The sequence below is a fragment of the Gallinula chloropus genome (genome assembly GCF_964237585.1).
Source record: "Gallinula chloropus genome assembly, chromosome: 1".
NCBI lineage: Eukaryota > Metazoa > Chordata > Aves > Gruiformes > Rallidae > Gallinula > Gallinula chloropus.
In genome coordinates, this window is record NC_140085.1 from 100,009,727 (window position 1) to 100,030,031 (window position 20,305).

Sequence of the window (20,305 nt, forward strand, 5' to 3'; positions counted from 1 at the left end):
GCGTTATTTACACAAGCAATCTACACTACCCACACTACATAGTTAAGGTTACATTATACTTCCATGTTCAGCTACCAGAAGTAAGGACAAATTGCAAAGTAATACTTGCTATGTTTAAAAGAAGTGAATAAATGGAAGAACATGAAATATTCCTGGAGCTTTATGATTTTCATGATACAACACTTGACTGAAATTCAGTATAAAATTATGATTACTGAATGCTTTGAACAGCTCCAATTTCTGAATGCTTACAATCCTGCACCTGATTTCCAGTCATAAAACTATTATTCCTTCATGCCTATCACTTGCAAGACCAGTCAGGATGAAAAAGCAGTGTAAGGTATCATAGGTTAAAAACTATCTCTAATGGGAGCAGCAGAAGGAAACTGTCTTTACCTGTACATTTAAGGACTGAGCAGCAGCCTGTAAACTTGTTCCAGCGAGCTGGACCTACAACACAGTGCAAAAATGGAAATGAAATAGTGTAGAATCCACAGAAAACTTTAACAGTGTAAAAAGAACAGCCTCCCCATCTGCACCCCAATAAAAGCTCCCCCAAGAATGAGGCATGCCCCTCTAACATCTGAATCTGTGAAACAGGGGTTGTTCTCCAGGTTGAAAAAAACCTGTAAGGCTTTTCCTCAGTGTGATTTGTCTAGCTCCTGCCGAACATATTCTTGCCTGGGGATCTAGATATTATCATGAAATTGAGTTGAGACAGAGCACTTTGGGGTGGACAGTCTAACTATTCCTATTCCTGTTAAGAAATTACAGGCTTCAGGTGAGGGCATTAAGCTCTACTCATCATCACCCTTCTGATATTTCCGAACAGGTTGCACCCCAAAGATGTACACTGCATTCACCCGCTTCCTTATACGGCAGAGGAGCAACCATCTGCATAGCACAAACCCCACAGCATAAGCACTCTTCCTCAGATCACCCCATTCACGTATTTGCAGTCCTCAGCCACTGAAAAGAAGATCTCAATGCAGAGGACTGGAGGCACTTTTACGAAGGCTGTATCGATTCAGGTATACTCAAAACTTGAATTCAATGTTTGTGATTAACAGGTCCAAAGAAGTTCTCGTGGGTTAGCTGTGAAGAACAGCTGATGCTTCAAAAAGCGAGATTTCCAAGAGTGTTATTTTATCTCTAATAAGATTTTTCTCTGTACAGCAAATGCTAAATTCTCGTTTAGTGAAGACTGCTTTAATCAGTCTCGCCTTGTTTCTACCACCACTCCTCCTATATAAAAGGAATGCAATGTAATTAATTACCAACACTGTCAAAGGTCAGAGTTACAGCCTGTAGTGAATTCCATCTCTGGCCACCTTTGCAAACCACTGCTCATTTGAAAATCAGGCTACACATAAGGATACAATAAAGCAAAACAAAATGCAGCACTCTGGCCCCTGTAAAAAGATGTCCCCTCGTAATGTACATCACAAAAGAGAGTCCACATATCTGCAAGCACAGGAAGGAGTTTTAATTTAAACTGCAGTACGTGAAATTAGTAACTGAATATTTGAACAAGAGTCACCTTGGAAATATTTCTTACTGCTCCAGTTGAAGGTACTTGACTTACTAAGCATGTTCTACATCCGAGCAAATGCTCACAGAAAAGCTCCTCCTCACCACAAGCAAAATATATAGTTTGACACAGCTGATGTAATCTGAGCTTTTAACATGAGTTAACAGCAGAGAATAATCTCAACAATAATATCCTGCAGTCCAAAAAACATGCCCAGAAATAATACTTTTAAAATTGCATAATAATAAAAGCCCCACATAAAAGACTACAAATGTATCTCGCTCAGGTACAGCCAGCATATTCCTGCCATCTCTTTGAACGCAATTTGGACACCTCTTCCACCACACAACAAACATCTTCTAATTAGAAATCCAGCTCTTCTTGAATGTTGCCCACAACCCAGTATTCTGTATGAGCCTGGAGGAAAGCACTGTGTGTTAAAGTTGAATAACACCCCCACTAACAGCAGCCACACTACAGAGGACAGTTTGACAATAGATTCCCACACACCTGCAGGTGCATAAAAGAATAGCTGAGATTTTCCTTTGAACTGGAGTTTCAAGAAATGAATCACACTTTATCAAACATGAAGTTATAAAGATCCTGACAACTGTTTAAATAAATACATTTCCAGAGCAAGATAGCGCACTGTGCTAAATACAATTACTGTCCTAGATCAATCTATGTAACAAAACAAAGACTAAAACAAACACACAAAATTCTGCAGAACAGCTGTATCTGTCTCCATGTTAAAACACATACTGACAACCCATGAAAACTAGTCAGCTTCTCCCCAGATAAAGGCAGCCTACAACAGCCTATTGGTTCAGCGAATTCAAACGCTGGCACTCCCTAGGTCCTACATAAGCCAATCTACTAGGAAAATTGTAATTATGTGACAAGACGTGTGGAATGTTCCACACAATAACATGGCAGTTCAGAGCTCTTAAAAGAGGGCATGAAAGCTTCAGTACGTCAATTATACCACAATAACTGTGCAACCTCAGACCTCAAACATTCAAGGTCAGCCAATTAGGTACAGTATTTTAAAGTTTAAACTTGGTGCCGAGGAAGGGAAAGAAATTAGAACATTTGTTTTCATACATCAAGTGTGAACAGATAAAAACTGCCAAAAAAACGCCCCTTATACTTTTCTTCACATAGGGATGCCCCATTTTGCTTCGGCCTACATCTGAATTTCAGCTTTGATTCCCTAAACACAGCAGCACCAGAACAGAAACACAGTAGTAGAAGCCTGAATATCATCTGACAAACAGGTTCTTGAAATAACTGGGGGGGGGGGGGGGGGGGGGGCGAGAATTTAAAACCCTTAGAAACCATATATGCTTAGTAAGTATGATCACGTTGCATTTCTAGTTAATGTGTAAGAGCTTGAAAGACTGAAGCATAGTACCAACTACCATTCAGCATCACTTCTGTTTTCTTAACTAGGTAGTGACAGCTTCAGAACCTCAGCAGTTGTTAGACCAATGTAATCCTTTACAAAAAATAGATTAAATTTTGCCTTGCCTTTCAATTTGCTATCTCCGTGGAAGTTTAAACATTAAAAACCAAAACAAAACCTCCAAACCCACACACAAAAACCTAAACAAAAAAATAAAAACCAAAACAAACCCCACAACAAACTTTAGACATTCTCAAATCTCCAAAAAGTGTCCTTCTAGTTACCCCCAATAGGTTTTCACCCTATCTTGTAGTATTCTGCAGTCTAATGCAACAAAGCAAGTGCCACAGTAGGAACTTTTTTCCCATCCAAGCATGCGGTTCCTTTACACGACTCTCCATCATTCACAGAAAGAGGATGGATATAACATAGTAGGTATCCCCCACTTTGAAATGGGTTTTCTCTTACCTGATGAAGGTGCCCAAGGAAGGCCTGGGCCTGGGCTGTAGAGATTGCTCCTCCGACAGGCACAGGCTGCTTCTGAAAGTCCAGGCCATTTGTTTGCGTGCCTGGACAGAGAGAGATATTTAGAGCTATTAGTTATTACTTTAATGAAATGGAATAAGAATTAATATTCCAAAGTCTCTTGCTATTTTCTCAATACTATGCAATAGAAAAATACTCTGACAGTAACAATAATTAAAGATTTTAACTGAAAGCAGGGGTGGGAAAGCAGTATTGCTTCGACTTCGTAATACAGCATCTGTCAGCTGAACAAAATCAGTATTCTATTTTCTTTAGCTTCTATCATCTTACCTCCTCTAGGTACACTATTACCCCATCATTCCCTACAACAGTTTGAGAACCAAATGGGTGTATGCAGCTAAGGTTAAACAGTGTTTCCGTTCTCTGTGCACTCTATCCAGTATCTAAAGACTACCTTCAAGTTCAGAAAGCGGCAAGGACAAGACTCATAAAAAGCTGGCTTTCATTAAAGACAGGCAAAATAGTACTAGAGAAAAACTGAAGTACCATATACACATAGTAGTTATGGGGCACACTTTTACTCTTTTGATTAAAGATACCTCCACATTCACATGAACATTTGTGCAAAGCTTTCACGACATAACTGCCTGGGCTTGCTTTTGCTCTCACCCATTTTTATATAATTAAGAATTGGTCATTTTTCCTACATTTTTTTATTGCCTTCTTCCTAAACATGTTTTCCCAGAAGACATGAAAAACCCCAATCCCCAAATCACTTGCTTGGGAGGAAGGAGGAGGTTAAAAACAAACAAACAAAACATGACCAACACAAAGAATGTTTTTTCCACATGAAACTACCACAGAATTCTGTTCTGCCAAGAGGAGCTATAACTACAAACTTTTAAGAATCATTCTGCAGGGAGATGATAAAAATCAACATTAAGGATTACCATCAACTCATTTTGTATGTTCACATATTACTACCTACAGTGGCTAACAACAAGAAGGAAGACTCAGAGTGTATCAGGCTGTGTGGAATTTCTAGAACAGATGATGCAATCTTAAAAATTGCATGATTGCAATGAAGTAAAACCAGCTTTAGACTTACATGCTTACTCCTCATGACAGATTTTGTTCAGTGCCCATGGACAGGTGTTCAACCAACTCCTGCTTCAAAACCCCTTCCATTATCTACATTTTTCACCATAAAAATCTAGGTTATCTACTAAGCAAGAGAGTCACAGCTGTTAAACAACAACAGAGGTTTGCTATTCCTTAGAAACATCTGCAGAAGCAAGCAGGCATAAAATTTGATTAGGGAAATACACTATCCAATATTTTATATTACTGTTTTGACCTACAAACCGCTTACACAGATAAAATTTCCAAAGGTGGAGTCACTGTTCAATTAAATACTGATCTAGTGTAGATAGTCACGCTTTCTAGTGCCCAAGTAAGGCAGCCCTTTTATGCATCTTTGGTGGATGTGCAAGGGGGAAGAGATGGTCTCCTCTCAAGTTTGTAATTCTGTGCTTTGTGCCAGGGTTTACAGACTTGAGACAAAAAAATCGCAGAATGCCTTGGGTTGGAAGTGACCTGAAAAACCATCAAGTTCCAATGCCACTGCCATGTGCTATCAAAGATCCAAAGACATGTTAAAAATATTCAAACATTAGACTACGTAAAACTATTTTGCTTACTGAGTCTAAAATTCTGATCCCATGTGAAGTGAAAGAGACTGGTTTGGATTGATCTTGAATGAATGCAGATTGGCTGCATTTCTCCAAAGAAAGGTAGATGAGGAGGTCTGCTGGAAAGAGCTAGAATACCATAATCTAATTTCACACTTTCTGGTAAACTGCAGAACATTCTCAATACAGAAGGCCAAAGGGAGTGGGAAGGTGACTAGATAATATATTAAAGTATTTTCTGACATCCAGCTATTGTAATTCAAAGGGAACAATCTACCACCTCCCCACCATTTAAGCAGATGCTTTGAATCAGTTTTCAACCTGTGGTCAGGGATCCTTCAAGAAGGGAAAGAAAAAATACAGATAAGAAAACCTGTAAGGCAGGTATTCCCCATTTCAGTTGGAAACTTGAAGGGGCCAAAAATTATTTCTGGACTAGGTGGAAGCCTCACCTTAAATAAACTGACAGGGCCGTTCTAGTTAATTATCTTCCAGAAAGAGACTCAAATTTCAATACCATCATTAAAAGCACTGCTGTGCACATGTGCAGAACAAATGCTCTGGTTAGTGCTAATGCTGACTCTTAATATGCAAATTTGAAAACTCCCAGGGTTGATAGTTTTGAACAAAGCAAGTTCCAAGACTGGGCTTAAAATCTCCACGGGTCCTAAAAACAGTCAAGACAGGTACTGAGAAAACAACATTATCTTTAAATCCAACCTTGAAGGACTCCAACTCCTCCCCACAACTCCTGAAAACAAGCTCAGAGGAAAAAAAAAACAAACTATGCTTGTTCACTCTCTGCTCTACTTGTACCTTAAGCTTTCTTTGGTATTTGGAAGTACAGTGTCCCTTCCCTTTCATATGCAGCCTTTGTTTTGGAAGAAATGCTATCCAGGGGCTGCTTGCATTTAGCACTAGATACCCACATCTTCTCAAAAACATGAGGGACAATGAACTTTGTGTCCAGCATATGAGAGGCCTTGCTCTTAAGGTGCTTATAAGGGTGTGATGCCACTCCTGAGGAATCCAAGAAATCTGATGAGAATGGAAAATGTAGCTGCCTGAAGCAGCAGCACATTGTAAGGACATGGAAGGACCAGAGCCCCACTTCGGCTCAAGAGTCAAAGGCCAAAAAATCACGGGGATTAATAGACATAGCGGATGCAATCACAAGTATTGTGATTTTAACAATCCCAAGCATCTATATCTTTTCCAGCTCCATTCCAGCTCCCATAACTGCTAACACTGATCTAACAGCTCCCCAACACCAAAAACACACCCCCAACAATGGCCATAAGGAATATCAATCTCCCGTCTCCCTTTACTTGTTGGTTCTAACTACATTGTTCTGCCCTGCCCCTTCCAGTAGTTCATAGATACAGCAGTAAGACAATTCACATTGGTAACTGAGCTGAAAATTCCTTATGCAAACTTCTCCCTTTTTCTTTTAAAGTGGGTCCAAGAAAACAAACTAGTAATGGGAGCCAAATAGAAATATTTACAGAATCACACAAGGTTGGAAGAGACCTTTGAAGATCATCGAGACAACCATTCCTATCCTATGCTAAACCACATCCCTAAGTACCTCATCTACCATTTTTCTGAACATATCCAGGGAAGGTGACTCAACCCCCTACCTGGGCAGCCTGTTCCAGGCCCTGACAACTCTTTCAGTAACAAATTTTTTTCTAATATCCAATCTAAACCTGCCCTGGCACAGCTTCATGCCATTTCCCCTTGTTCTATCTTCTGTCACCTGGCTGAAGAGACCATCGCCCACCTCTCTACAACCTCCCTTCAGGTAGTTGTAGGTGGTGATAAGGTCTCCCCTCAGCCTCCTCTTCTCCAGGCTAAACATCCCCAGCTCCCTCAGCCATTCCTCATTTTGGCCAAGTCAGTTTTCTGCCAGTTATGTGAGATGAATTAACGAATCTTAGGGCCCAGCAAACAGCAGATAATGCAAAGCAGGGGAGGTCAGAGATGTGGTAGTAGAGAAATTAATCTTCCTGGCCTTCAGCAAGTTGTTAAGACTGAATCAAGCTGACAAAATTTCATCCTTGTAGTCATCCAATGCAACTTAAGCACATTTAAATTCTGGCATAAATTCAGCCATGTGGTTAGCTACTTCAGAGAGTTGCTCTGGATGAAGACCAATATAAAGTGCAATTAATTTTCAAGCCAAATCGAATGTTTGAACCATCTCACTCAGTACCACTCCAGGGAAAGAAAGGAACAGAACACCAGGACACCCGTACATGGATTAGTTGATGCTGTCTTGGAATTGTACCAATAGGAGGGCAGAGGTACAGCAAAATGCAGCCAGAACATTGCACCTGCAATCAGAAGACCATATTCTCAAAATCCAACCTCATAATCATAGGTCTTCAGTCTGAGTTTACAAACTGCACAAGAAAGAAAGAAGAGTGAGGAGCTACAGGTCTGGAGAGATGTGGAGTAACATGCAAGGACGGACTCAGGAAGGGAAGGCAAAAAAGAAGGAAGATTTCAAAACTAACTTCAGTGGGTATCTGCACTTTGCTCTGGGAGACATCTTCCAGCACCAGCATCACATTTCCCCATCTCTCTCTCAATGCATGCATGCAGAGATATACTCCCAATGCTCAGAAATTGTTGATTCCTTGTCTGCATTACTAATAAGTTTAGCATTGATATTTGCCCAGAATTGTACCAGTTAAAGAACGGCCCCTCTCTCAATCTTTTAGACTTTCTTCTTACAGAAACTGGAAAATCAGTCTCTGGAGAGGAAGCAGTGCAAACAAGAACCCCTAGAATCCTTCCAAATACTACACTTACAAAAAAAAAATTACTTTGTCAATGCCTGTCATAGTATTGCAGTTGCCATAGACTATATAACCTTGACTTTCACAGTACTGCATTCACACAGATTTTAAGAAAGAATACACATTAAGCAGGTTGAGCTGCTTTGGAAATTTTCATACTGCAACCTATAAAAAGGAAACCAAAAGGGCTATCCCATTTACTGTAAAACACTCTTCTTTCTTCTCTCTCTTCTCCAGTAGATAGTACATAGACTCTACCCACAACTGAAGGTTGAAAAAGATTTTGTAATTCTGCAATATTGCTGACACCAATTGATCAGTTCATGTTCTTGTGAAAACAGTCATCCCACCTTGTACTCATAAAGACTTTTTTGGTTGCTTTTTTTTTTAATTAGTCTGAAATATAAGTTGCTTTTTCAGATGCTTAAGAGGGAAGTCCAATTAGCACAAAAAATTTAAAGTTAAAATTTGTTTTGGACATGCTGTTGTGACCAATGTATTCAGGGGAGTTCACTGTGTTCCCTAAATAGTCAGAATTAGAAATACAAAACCCTAATTTGTTAACTTTCATGAAACTTAGTTGTTAGCTCAGAGAGCTACTGATGTTAAGTCATCCTTACCAGTGGGAACCATGTTGGGTTTTTTTCCTGACAACACCAGCTCTACCAAACGTAAATTCCATGCCCCACAGTAATTTCTCTTAACATTTTCAAGTTACATCAGTTAACTACCATTTAAAACAGGAATGACCCAAACAAACATCTACCAAGGTTCAAAACACAGACTCATAGTGTTTACAGAGCAGACTGAAGTGATTTACAAATGCCACTGGAAATTGGACAGTTACAGAGACTTACAAGAACTCTGAGCATTTACAAAAATAATTTTCACACATTTTGCTTCAGAGCCTACACTCCCCAGACAATCACTGGCACTTCCAGTTCCTTATCACCCAAGCTGAAAGCTGACTTCTTTTCACTAAGCATGCACAGAGCCCTGAACCATCATCAAAGCACCTTGATCTGAAGCCTCAAATGGTACTCTTCAAGTATCTGCTTCCAGGTTTAACATCTGCTGGTTAACTAAAGCAACTGATGCTTGAACCCTCAAAGAACACCACAAATGCCATTAATCACCATCTCCAGTGGTTTATGAGCACTATATTTAAAAACAAAGCAACGACTGCAGAACAAAAGGTCCCTGGAAATTCTAGAATTTTTTAGTTTGCATCATTTAAAAAGTCAGGAAACAACAGTGGAAGGAACAACTGGAAATATAAGACATTACAGAAGCGATGTTTGCAAAAGGTCCAAAGACCCATACAAGTCAAACTTTTGTAACAACTACAACATGCACAGAGCTTTAGTCCTTTAATTTTATACCATTACCACCACCTTCACACTGATGAAGTATTTGCTTAGGAGAGCAGAGCCAGCTCCTGCTGAAGCAGATGCAACACTTCTATGATAATGGACCACCTTTAAATAAGCCACGTCCTCCTCTAACAGCTTGGTTTAGGTGAAACTGCTAGTTAAAGCTGCACTTAAGGAAGCACCTTGGGAAAGCTCACTTTGAAGAAAGTGTACGCAGGAATCCATGGTCACACAGATCACAAAGTTTGAACTTCCTCAGAATTTCACACACACTTTCCAGCTACAAGGATATGATAGGGATATTTTAAACCTATTCCAAATATAACAGAAATTATAGAAACTTGGGATACCAATAACAAAACAACAGTAATAAGCAAGCAGAATTCCTTTTGATGGACCCTGTGCATTGACAGAAAACATCCAGCCTCTCGGATCAGTACTGGGAATACTCACTCTTAGCTGTATTAAAACCTTGCACAAAGAATGAGGAGACAGCAGCATAAAAACAAATAAGTCCAGAGTTTGAACTGAAACTCATCATTGAATCAAGAGGGGGAAAATAATTTTCCTCATACAAGGTAACTAGAATTCTCTCAAAGCAACATGTTCCTTCTCGTTAAAGTTTTCTTTTCCCAAATGTTATTTTGAGCTCAGAAGAGATTCCAAGTCAGGTTAAACTATTTACTTCCCATTCAGAACTATCCTTTCTCTTGCTTTCAAAATTAATATTAAATTAGGTCCAGAAAGGAATTAAAGCATGAGATTGCATGACTGAGTTACAGTGACTTAACAAGCTTCTTCAATGGCCCAGAACTTAGCCACATCTTAAGGATGTGGCCAAAAGGCACATTATCACAAGAGCTATTCCCCAGCCAAATGTCAAGATTCTGTTCTAACACAGGAAAAATTAAAGTCGGCAAACTTTTTCTTTTTACTATTGAGAAATTACGCTGTCTTCCTTTGCCCTATTCTTGAGTGCTTGAATGAAATCTGAAACAGAAACAAGATCAGCCAGTGGCCCACATCTGTGAGGGGAAATTTCAACCCAAAACTAAATGACAATGTTAGAGGTGCTGATCAGACTGCTTATGGAGGCCATTTATAGAGACCTAGTGCCACCAGACCTTCCATAATATCAGAAACATTACAGACTGAGGAAGCAGGGAAGGGAAATCTTAATGTACAAAGTGCGGGAAGTGCTCTGATACAGTAGGCGTGAATACCCTGCATACATTAGGGTCAATGACAAGATCAAAGTGTTCCCAAATCTCTAAAACCAGCAGGTGTGGAGGGTTTTTTGTTTTCGTTTGTGTTTGGTTAAGTTTGGTTTTTTTTAATTCTTGAAAACTGGTAAAGAAGTTTCACTTTTAACATCCAATCAAATCCAACAGAAAAATATCTGTGCACCAATTCATCATTTCTTACCTGTGTTCCCATCCCCACTATCCATTGATGGTTTACTGGTTTCTGACGGATTGTTCATTCTTGAGTCTGCATTAAAACAGAAATAAAGATAAACTAATACAGTGCCAAAAACAAAACCCCAAATCTGTTCATAGCTTCTTGTCCAAGGGAAGTACAGAACGTCAGGAATTTGATATATGCTTTATCCTAATTCACATCATAACACAAAAAGAATGATTGGAAGCAGAACACAAAACGGAATCTTCCACATATATATTGTTTCAAAATCTTGTATGTCATTATTCCCATATGTGAAAACATGGTGTTAACGGAACGAAAGACAGCATGCTGGAGGGTAAAGATAGGTAGGAACTGAATTTTCAGTACAATAAAAGTCACAGAATTAAAAAAAAAGGGGGAGTGGGGCAGAAAGGAACGATGACTAGGTTAAGATTCAAAAACATTAAGTCTGACTACCATGGCCTATGTTATTCTTGGGGATGGGTTTCCCCCAAAAGAGGAAGGAAATTCGGTCATTATAATTAAACAGAGGCCATTTTTCTAATCCTGTATTTTTATTTTACAGTAATGTAGCCAATATTATTTTTCCTAAGTTATATTTCCTATATATGGTGTTGCAAAATACAAAATAATTCCTCTTCCATCTTCCCCAGGATGAATCTATTGAAGAGTCTGCCCTTGGTTTCAAAGCTTGTCAAGTGAATACAGTACAACACCTCTCCAGATGGCAGACAGAGAATATAGTTTCCTTATATTGGAATCTATACAGATGTTCTGTGTACAGCATCAGCTCTCCAGCTTATTACCTCTTCATTCCTTGCTACCAACCTCAGTGCGCCACATTATCACAAACCAAAACAACAAAAATAATCTCAAGACTGACTACTCCATAACCTGAAGTATAAGCAAATCCTTAAGCATGTTCATCTATTCCTATCACCTGTTAAATTCAAGTTCAATGAGCTCAAAATAAACACTTTATATTCCATGATATTCTCTTGTTAGGTGCTTAAAGTTACCCCTTTCATCAAAGCAGTGATTTCCAAAATACCAACAGCCTGAAGAGGAACACAGTAACAGCACTAACTGTTGCATCCTTACCCCTAGCTATTTCCAAGAACGCCCAGGCACTTCACTGCTGGGCAGTCTGTATGAGAGTTGAACTACCATTGAGTCTTATCACCTGCTACTGCCCAGAGGGACCAGAGCCACCCTCAGGCTACCTGAACCAGGGGTGAGTGCAGAGGAAGGGAAGTGACACACATGGACAGGGCCTGAATGAAAACAGAAGGCACAATGAAGCCTGGCTGAGAGCACCAGGTGGGAAGAGGAGAGATCTTGTTACAAATGCAGCATGTGTGAGAGAAAAGATAAGAGACATCAACCTTGGAAAAACTCCAATAAGCAGTTAGGAAACACAATTTAAGACATGTCACATGTCAATATTTTTAAAACAAATGTAAACTTCCACATAAACAACTGCTGCAGATGAATCCAGTAGAAAACCCAGAACGTAGAAAACCCAGGGGGCTGTAACAAATAGGAACCTTCCCCTGATAAGTCAGCCTCTCCAAGAGCCTCAACTCTCCTCAAAAAAATCCTATGACTATGTGTAACTCTTTTAAATGTCAGCCACGTGTAAAAGAGATCTGAACTATGAATGTTACTCTTAGTATAAGGGCAGACGTGTTAAACTGCTTTTCGAAAGGGAGAGTGAGTGAGGAGAAACTTTCCAGCTGACTGCTGCTGGACTTCAGCAAAAGGCTGCAAGTTTCCCCCTATTTTTCACCACCTCTGCTCAGCAGATTCAAGCTATGAGTTCAGTCTTGAAAGACAGGGTATCTGGTAGGGTTACATATACCAAATCTATGGCTTCCCCATTCCCTGTTTTGTTACTTTCCACCTTTGGATCATACAGTCTGCACTCCAGAAACACAACACGGGTCCCACTGACTCCACAGAAATGTTTGTTGTTCATGTGCTGTTCCCTGCTGACAGATATCTGTGTAAAACAAATACAAGGATGCTTCTATCTAGAAGTTGTGTGTACCTTAAATTGAGTTTATTGTTGTGGCAACAGCATTTTATTATTTAAAGTGATTACAGGCAACATTCATTTGATAAAAAGCATTAGTTCCTTCCTTGACACACAGCCGGTTACTGAAATCAGTTTAGGTTCAGAGAACACTGAATGGGAGACTTCTCTTTGGACACAAACACCAAGAGTCCTCATCCAACAGGAAAATGAGCGAAGGGGGTTCAGAAGTCCCAATACATCGGGTTGTGGAAACCAGGCTAGCTCATGGGCTATTGGACACTGGAGGTATTTTTTAAGCCTAGAGCACAAGGATAGGCTGAGCTCCTCATAGTACTGACTACAGAAGAGAAGAGGACAGGTTGAGATCATCATCTCTCAATAACATGGGATCCATTCACTGAACCATTTCAGAAAGCTCTTGCAAGAAAAACAACACGGGGCCTGCCGCCCTACTTTGTTGCAGCTACTGAAGTGTTAGAGCAAGGGTGCGGGATACTAATGGTAGAATAAGCAAACTAAACCTGGGGAGGGGACACAACTGTCCTACACCCAGAATTCCAAGCAACCCAGTGACTGTTCTCTGTATGCAGAGGCTCATATGAGGAACCTTCCCGTGTGACCAGCAAGTTTGCTCAGAACAAAGTTATAGCTGTACAGATGTCTTTTCATAAAGCAAGCAAGAAATGTTTTTCTTTCAGGCTATGCTGCAAAAATAAATCCTTTTTAAAAAGGTCTGCAGTGTTTCCTAGCACTAGACATACACATAAAGTTCACTCAACTACCGAAAGCATGTCAAAATGAAGACTATTTTATTGTAAAGATTCATCCCTAACAAAAGACCACATACATTACTATTGCAAAAAAGCAGCAAGTTGGATGAAGAAACATCTTTCTGGAACTGCTCAGGTTCAAACGAAGGATAGCATCCATTATTTCACCAGCTGACTATTTCTTGTTCAATCTGTGGGCCTTCTGCATGTAAAGCATCAAGAACAATGACGCTATTTCCATTGCAAATGGTATGACATACATCTGAAGAACAAAACTGCTACCAGCAAGAGAGACATATATCCGCAGGATACTAAACTGATTCATTATACAACAAATAAAAAGATCATTTTATTTATATGTGCTCATACAATTTCTGCTTTAAAGCTAAAAGAATAAACAAATGAAGTAGGCTATTAAAAAAATCCCAAACCAACACAAAAAAAACAACAACAAACAAAACCCCAACACCCCACCCTCACCTTTTCTTTCTCCTTTAGATCTTACTTGGGTTTTAAATAAAGGCCCTGGGCTACAACTTCTGCCAACATTATCTAAAAACAAACTCCACAGAAGGAAGGATCGAAAGCAGCAGGTGCATGATTGAAATCAAACTCTCAGGAGTGAATATATTCAGCACTGCTACTCTGCTAGCAGGGCTGAGTGAGGGTGTCGCAAAGCAGTGCTGTGCCAGGCTCTCGCACAACCTCAGTAACATTTAAAAAGGTATTCAGAAGAAAGAGGCAGCTGACACTGGACTAACCTGTAGTATTGGGAACTGTAAATAGCAAGTAAACCACAGAAAATCTTAACATGGAATATATATATATATATTAACTATTTCCTTTCACCCATTAAAGAGAAATTGCCTCATACTCCCTCAGCATTACCAAAAAAAGATTCATTCAACTTTGGTATTTCCATACGCATCAGTGTGAGTAAAAATATGCCAGGAATGCACTGGAAACTAATTTTCAAAAATATCTGTTTCTGAAATGTTTTCAGATGTCTGCTCTAACATTTACCATCTAAAAATATATTCTGTTACTTTGACATGTAAGTTCTCACATGACCTTATATAATGGGATCAAAAGTATAATAATAAAAAAAAAATCTATACATTGAGCTTTGGGGGTAAAGCCTTGAAAATAAAACCTACTGTAAAATTGGGATGGTCCGTTATTATAAATAACTTTAAAAGACATGAAGAAGAAATTATGGCATGTCTGTTCTGCAGTCCTGATGGAATCTCAGCACAGGAAATACATTATCCCAGTAACCTTAGGCACAGCTTGCATCGGTATCAATGGCAACCACTTTTGGACTCCACCTTATTTTCTATTACGCACCAAGAACCTTGCTATTATATTAAAAATACACAGACATAATATACATTCTGTCGGGGAATGGCTTGATACAGCTACTAAATTCTTTGAGACCCAGACTCTCATTCATTTTAATGCTTTAAAATTCATAGCACAGGGATATGCAAGTCAAGTCCAGTGTGTGTTAGAAGCCAAATGCTTTTCAGACTGAAATCCTAAAAGCAAAAGGTCTGTACTAATATCATCAAAGCCTAGCAGCAAATCTCTCTAGTGCAGAGAATTCTCCTGGAGCAGGGGAAAGAAGGAGGAAGAAAGGAGAAAAACAACAACAACAAAAAAACCACCACCAAAAAACCAAACCAAAAAACCCCCAAACCTTGTATTACCCTGGTACAGATCTATCTAGCTATCTACTAGGCAGCTACTTGCTGTCGATTCACTGGTGAGCTTCAGCCTTACAAACACCTTCTCCAGCCTCTGCATATGTGATTAAGCCTCTATGCATAGTCAACCTCGCAGCCTCTATTTCCATATTAAACACTTATAAGAAAGAGCTGAGCTGGTACCCACCTAGAACGTAGTCGCTGCAGTCCAGCATTGCTGTGGTATCCTCTACAGGTTCAGATAGTCCAAGGAAAGGGAGAATGGCAATTTCTATCAAATCTACACTACTGCTCTCGACCGAACAAGAAAGGGAGTGGGGAGGTGGGGGAAGAAATACAACTTCAGTTACACCATAGCAATCTTCAACTGAACAGGGAAACTTCAGTTGCTCTGTGGAGTTTTAGTCTCTCCTACTAGCTGTGTCTGACATTGTCAAGGCGACTGAAGCGTGAAAAGTTCCCCTTTTTGTAATAAAATAGAAACAAAGATTGCAGCTGGCAGTTTCCATAATGAAGCTTAATCAGTATGCGCCTGATTAGGGCCTTATGCAAATCTCCCCTCGTTAGCACAGCAGCCAGCACTTTGAAGTCCATGAACAATTCATTTGCAGAGTACACTGAAAGCGCTCCCTGCATAATTTAAATCACGGTATAAATATTTATCAGCTCATTTGCATATTAATTGGCAGTGCATGAAGGGAAAAATTATCTCCTGAGTGCCAGCATAATAATTAGGGAACAAAATGAATTTTCTTCCAATAGCTTGGCTTCTCAGCCCTAACTCAAGCACAGTACCACAGGGGAGCAGGGAGGGGAAGAGACAGAGTTCTGTTCAAATGCCACTGAAATGACACGTACAAATTAGAAACAACTCTACAGACTTAAGCACCTTTAATCTTATTCCTGCTGGCAACAATAACTTCAGTAATAAAGGGGATTTGGAAAAAGCTTTCTACACAATCCAAATAATCCCGGGAAAACAATTAGCAAGGTAGAAGCTGAACACAAAGCTGTCAAACCGGTGCTTGCACATCTGTGCAGAGTTTTCCACATCCCAACGCGAACTGTCACAAGGAGGCCCTGGGCAGGAAGGAGGGGACCACGAGGGCAAGGAAGCGGCATGATTTCCTTTAAATGGCTGAGGGGCTCGGTGATTCATTATTGGGTAATCCCTTTGCCACAGACATCTTTACAGCACTGGCTATGTCAAGTATTGCATAACATTTGACACCCACTAATCTATCCTGAGTGAAATCAAAATAGATTTAAGTCTTCTGCTTTCCAATGACTTCCAAGAAAAAGCAAAAATCTATTACTAGTCCCCTCCACAAGCGTACACAATATACAGCTAAGCAAATCTCACTGCAAAGCTGTGGTTTTTGAAAGGGACAATTTACATCCAGGCTGCACCTTTGAACCACTCAATGATAGCCAGAACACGCTTGCTGCTGTGACCACAAAATACACTGAAGGACTGAAGAACAGGGAAGAGGCTTTAGTCTGTGGGGGAATTAATCTTCTCTTCCAAAAGTGGTCCACAGAGCAAAGTATACTGACAAACTATGAGGCTAGATTAAACCATTTCAAATAGTTTGTTTACCACTCAAATACTAATGTAAACAGCAAGAGCATTTATATAAAAATTCAAGGGTACCGTGGACACCACAACATTTAACACTCCAGATTCTGATCAGGAAAAGACAATGTGATGGTGCAGGTGACTATAGGGTTGAGCTACCTACTTCCAAGTGTTAATGTGAATTTGAAGAGTTGGTGTTTTTCTTTCTTTTTTTCTTTAAAAAAAAGCCAGCTGTACTTTTCTTCTCCTCATTTCTGAAGTGAATTCAAGCACCGCCTCTCCAAACAAGAGGGAGAGAGAGAAAAGGGACTTCTCAATCATACAGTACTGACTGGAATTTATTTCCACGCTTGACCTCTTCTTCTGTTCAGGTTCATATCTCTACTTAACACAAGATGTTCCCTGCTATATATTTAACATGAGTGATCAACACTTGAAAAAGATTGCGAGAAGGGAAGGTGCTCCCAATTGCAGGGAAACAAACTCTGCGTACTGAATAGGTTTTCCTAATACCTTGTTTCCAACTCTGTTTTCTACTTACTCACGTGTCCCATTGAGACCTCTGAGGTACACCTCAATGGTTCACAGACCTTTGGTAAACGTCACTCGTCCATACATGGTTTTGGAGTGCACGGGGAGATAATCTGTTTGCTTGCTCAGAAGAGTTTGGACACAAGTGGTGTAACAAGCCAAGCACTTCACAAAGCCAAGGGCCCGTTCAAGTAGCAGCTGAGCTGAGGCAGCCAGGAGCAGAGTAGGACAGCAGTGTTATCTTTGGGATCCTTTTCAAATGAGAGCCTGTGCTGAGCTGGTTGAACACAGGTGCAGCATCAAAAGAGCACGACCGCAGGAAGTGACCGTTAAAAGCAGGCACGTGTGTAGTGATGGATGACTTGTGTCAAGCAACTGAACAAGCACGCAGCAAATAAAGGCCAGAGAAGGATATGCCTTAAGCCGTGTTAGCAAGTATGGTGCTACTCATCCTCTGTACTATCAACGCTGCACTGACAGCTACCAAGGACGAGACAGAAACTGGCTTCCCATTCCTGACTGTGCCAACCAATCTGCCTTACAAACACCAACCCTTACACAAATGTTCATTTGAAATGTAACTTCCACTAGCCTGTTAATTGAAAAAAGCCTTATACATTGATTTTTCAAATTTACAATTGGCAAAAAAGAAAGGGGGAGGGGAGACATCAGAATACCATTCTTCCAATGGCCACTTCATTCTTGAACAATTTTATTATCTACCCTGTTAAGCAAGTTCTTAACTTTTGGCAAGCAAATCCTCTATTGTTTCATTTAGGCCACACTACTGCAGCTATTTATTTGGTAGGCTTCCAAAGGAGGCCTGAAGACACAAGCAGGAAAAGGTTTGGGGAGGAACAGTGGGTACCATCCTGCTTCAGAACCAATGGTGGAATACGCTAGCTTAACTTGCTGTTCAGGTTCTATCACATCAATGGCCTCTCTTTTCTTTCTGGATTCTTACACTAAAAGTTACTTAGCACCCCAGACCAAAATCATACCTTTGGTTCTCACATTCAAGCAAAATACCACTCTGGGCTTTGCACACAAAGTTTTGCTATTCCTCCAAAGGCACCTCTAAGAAGAGAAATTGGCACACCTTGTGATCGACTGTGCAAAAAATTATCCACATCCCTCCTGTGCAGCTACAGACATCTCAAAGATTGTTTCTCTCCACTGAGCCCTACAATTCTTACACTGATGATTTTTCCCAGACAATTCTTTTCATACTTTTCCTTAAAACCAAAGTAACTAAGCCACTTACACGGAGCCAGGTATGACAACGGCAGACGTTCCTCAAAGGCTTCAGAGTCCGTAGGTACGGCTTTAGGAGACCAGTGTTATCTCATTCTCTTCACTCTTTATGTATCCTCCATACCTCCCCATTTCAAATGCATGCTTTTGTTTCACTGTTTGTCCCACCAATATGTCACTTTATTTATTCAGTTCTAATGACTATGCATGATCCTCAGAACCATAGTTTTTGGAATGGTAACCTCATTTTCCTGTGTAGGGAATACAAGCCTTGGTTAGACCTATTTTTGCATCATCTTTCATTTCTCCTCCTGTTTTTTCCCAGTTATTATGCTCAACAGACTGACTGTAAGCATCACAATGTTACTGCCCAATGTCATTTACTGTTATTAAGTGTTACAGATAGCGAAAGTTCTTACAAACCAGGGGGGAAGGATGTTTAAATACTTATCTTCAGACTACTGGTTGGAGTTTCTATACAAATGAGGCAGAATTAAAGGGATAAAAGGCAAATTTATCAACATTGTTCTATTCAACAGCTTTCACACCCTTCTGGGGGGAAAGAATCTCAATTTTTATATAGACATGTCTCCAGATATTAGTAAAATTTCATTGACAGCTAGGAACTTTCTGCACTAGCCAGCTCTGTGACGAGCAGATAACCATCTACCTGCCTGATACAACAGGGCAGATTACCCAGTAAACCAACACCACATTATTTCCCTTGGAACAATACAAGGAAAGGAAACAAGGTGTTAACTGTAACATATTAGAATACCACCCTCATCGGTGTATCAACGTCTAGTGTATTTTGTCTTGAAGAACCACGGAAGACGAATGGTGACCAAAGCTTTGAAAATAGCACATGACTAAGCACAGTGTCACTGGAGACTGGCCACAGAGTAGGCTGCTGTCCTTATGCCATGCCAGCCAAGACCATAGACACAGTTAGCCCTAAACTGACATTACACAGAGCTACTACATTTTAACTCAAGACATTTCCAAGTCTCCATTCCACAAGCTAAATGAAACCTAATAAAAATTTCATCTAATAGAACTCCAATGCGCTATTAAAAAAAAATAAAATCACATACTTCAACAAAACAAACTGTTATTAAAGTTGGCACAATCCTCTTAGAGTAATTATGGACAGACAGACAGCAGCCTGTTCATAGTCAGGGCTGCAAACTAAGCTCTAATTTTAGCTACCACCTTTGACTCTGGCTAACAAAATTGATTTCATCTGAAAATTGCTAAGTTTGCTCTGAAAGCCAAAAAGCAGTTATCTGGAAAAGTCAAATAAAATTGGCCTGGTTTAGGCCTCTCAGTCATTACGCAATTGCTATGAATTGGCATTTTAGTCTACATCTAATTTTACATCTCTCAAACTCAAATCATAACTACCCTTTCAAACTTTGCACAGCACAAAATGTCTTTCAAAATGGTGTACCTTTTTTGGAAGAAAATTATGTATGCAGACAGCTAAGCAGGAATGTTAATTCATCTTATCGGTGCAGGACAGCAGATACTCTTGGGCACCTGACACATTAATATGAAGAGGTAGGTTTGTGGGTTTGTTTTTTTAAGTCTCACTTATTTTTGTCCATGGAAGGTAGCAACTATAATGGTTTAGCTCGTATTTTTGTAGTAAGAAAACTGGGGTCATGACAAACTCACTGCACGGTACCACCATATCGGGGGAAGAGGCAGGG

At 39.9% G+C, this 20,305-nt stretch overlaps 1 protein-coding gene across 3 annotated transcripts in view; it reads right to left on the bottom strand.

The window, feature by feature from the left end:
• The window catches only part of POU2F1 (POU class 2 homeobox 1), a gene marked incomplete at its 5' end in the record, with an annotated part of 109,735 nt that overhangs the window by 33,969 nt on the left and 55,461 nt on the right, over positions 1-20,305 (bottom strand). For 2 of the 3 annotated variants that reach the window (XM_084261260.1, XM_084261258.1), the window contains 3 exons: positions 397-450; positions 3,405-3,505; positions 10,716-10,781. In XM_084261260.1, the coding sequence (XP_084117386.1) occupies positions 397-450; positions 3,405-3,505; positions 10,716-10,781 (221 nt within the window). Of the gene's footprint in view, positions 1-396; positions 451-3,404; positions 3,506-10,715; positions 10,782-15,416; positions 15,445-20,305 lie in introns of those variants that run through there. The other variant, XM_084261259.1, reaches the window with a different exon arrangement.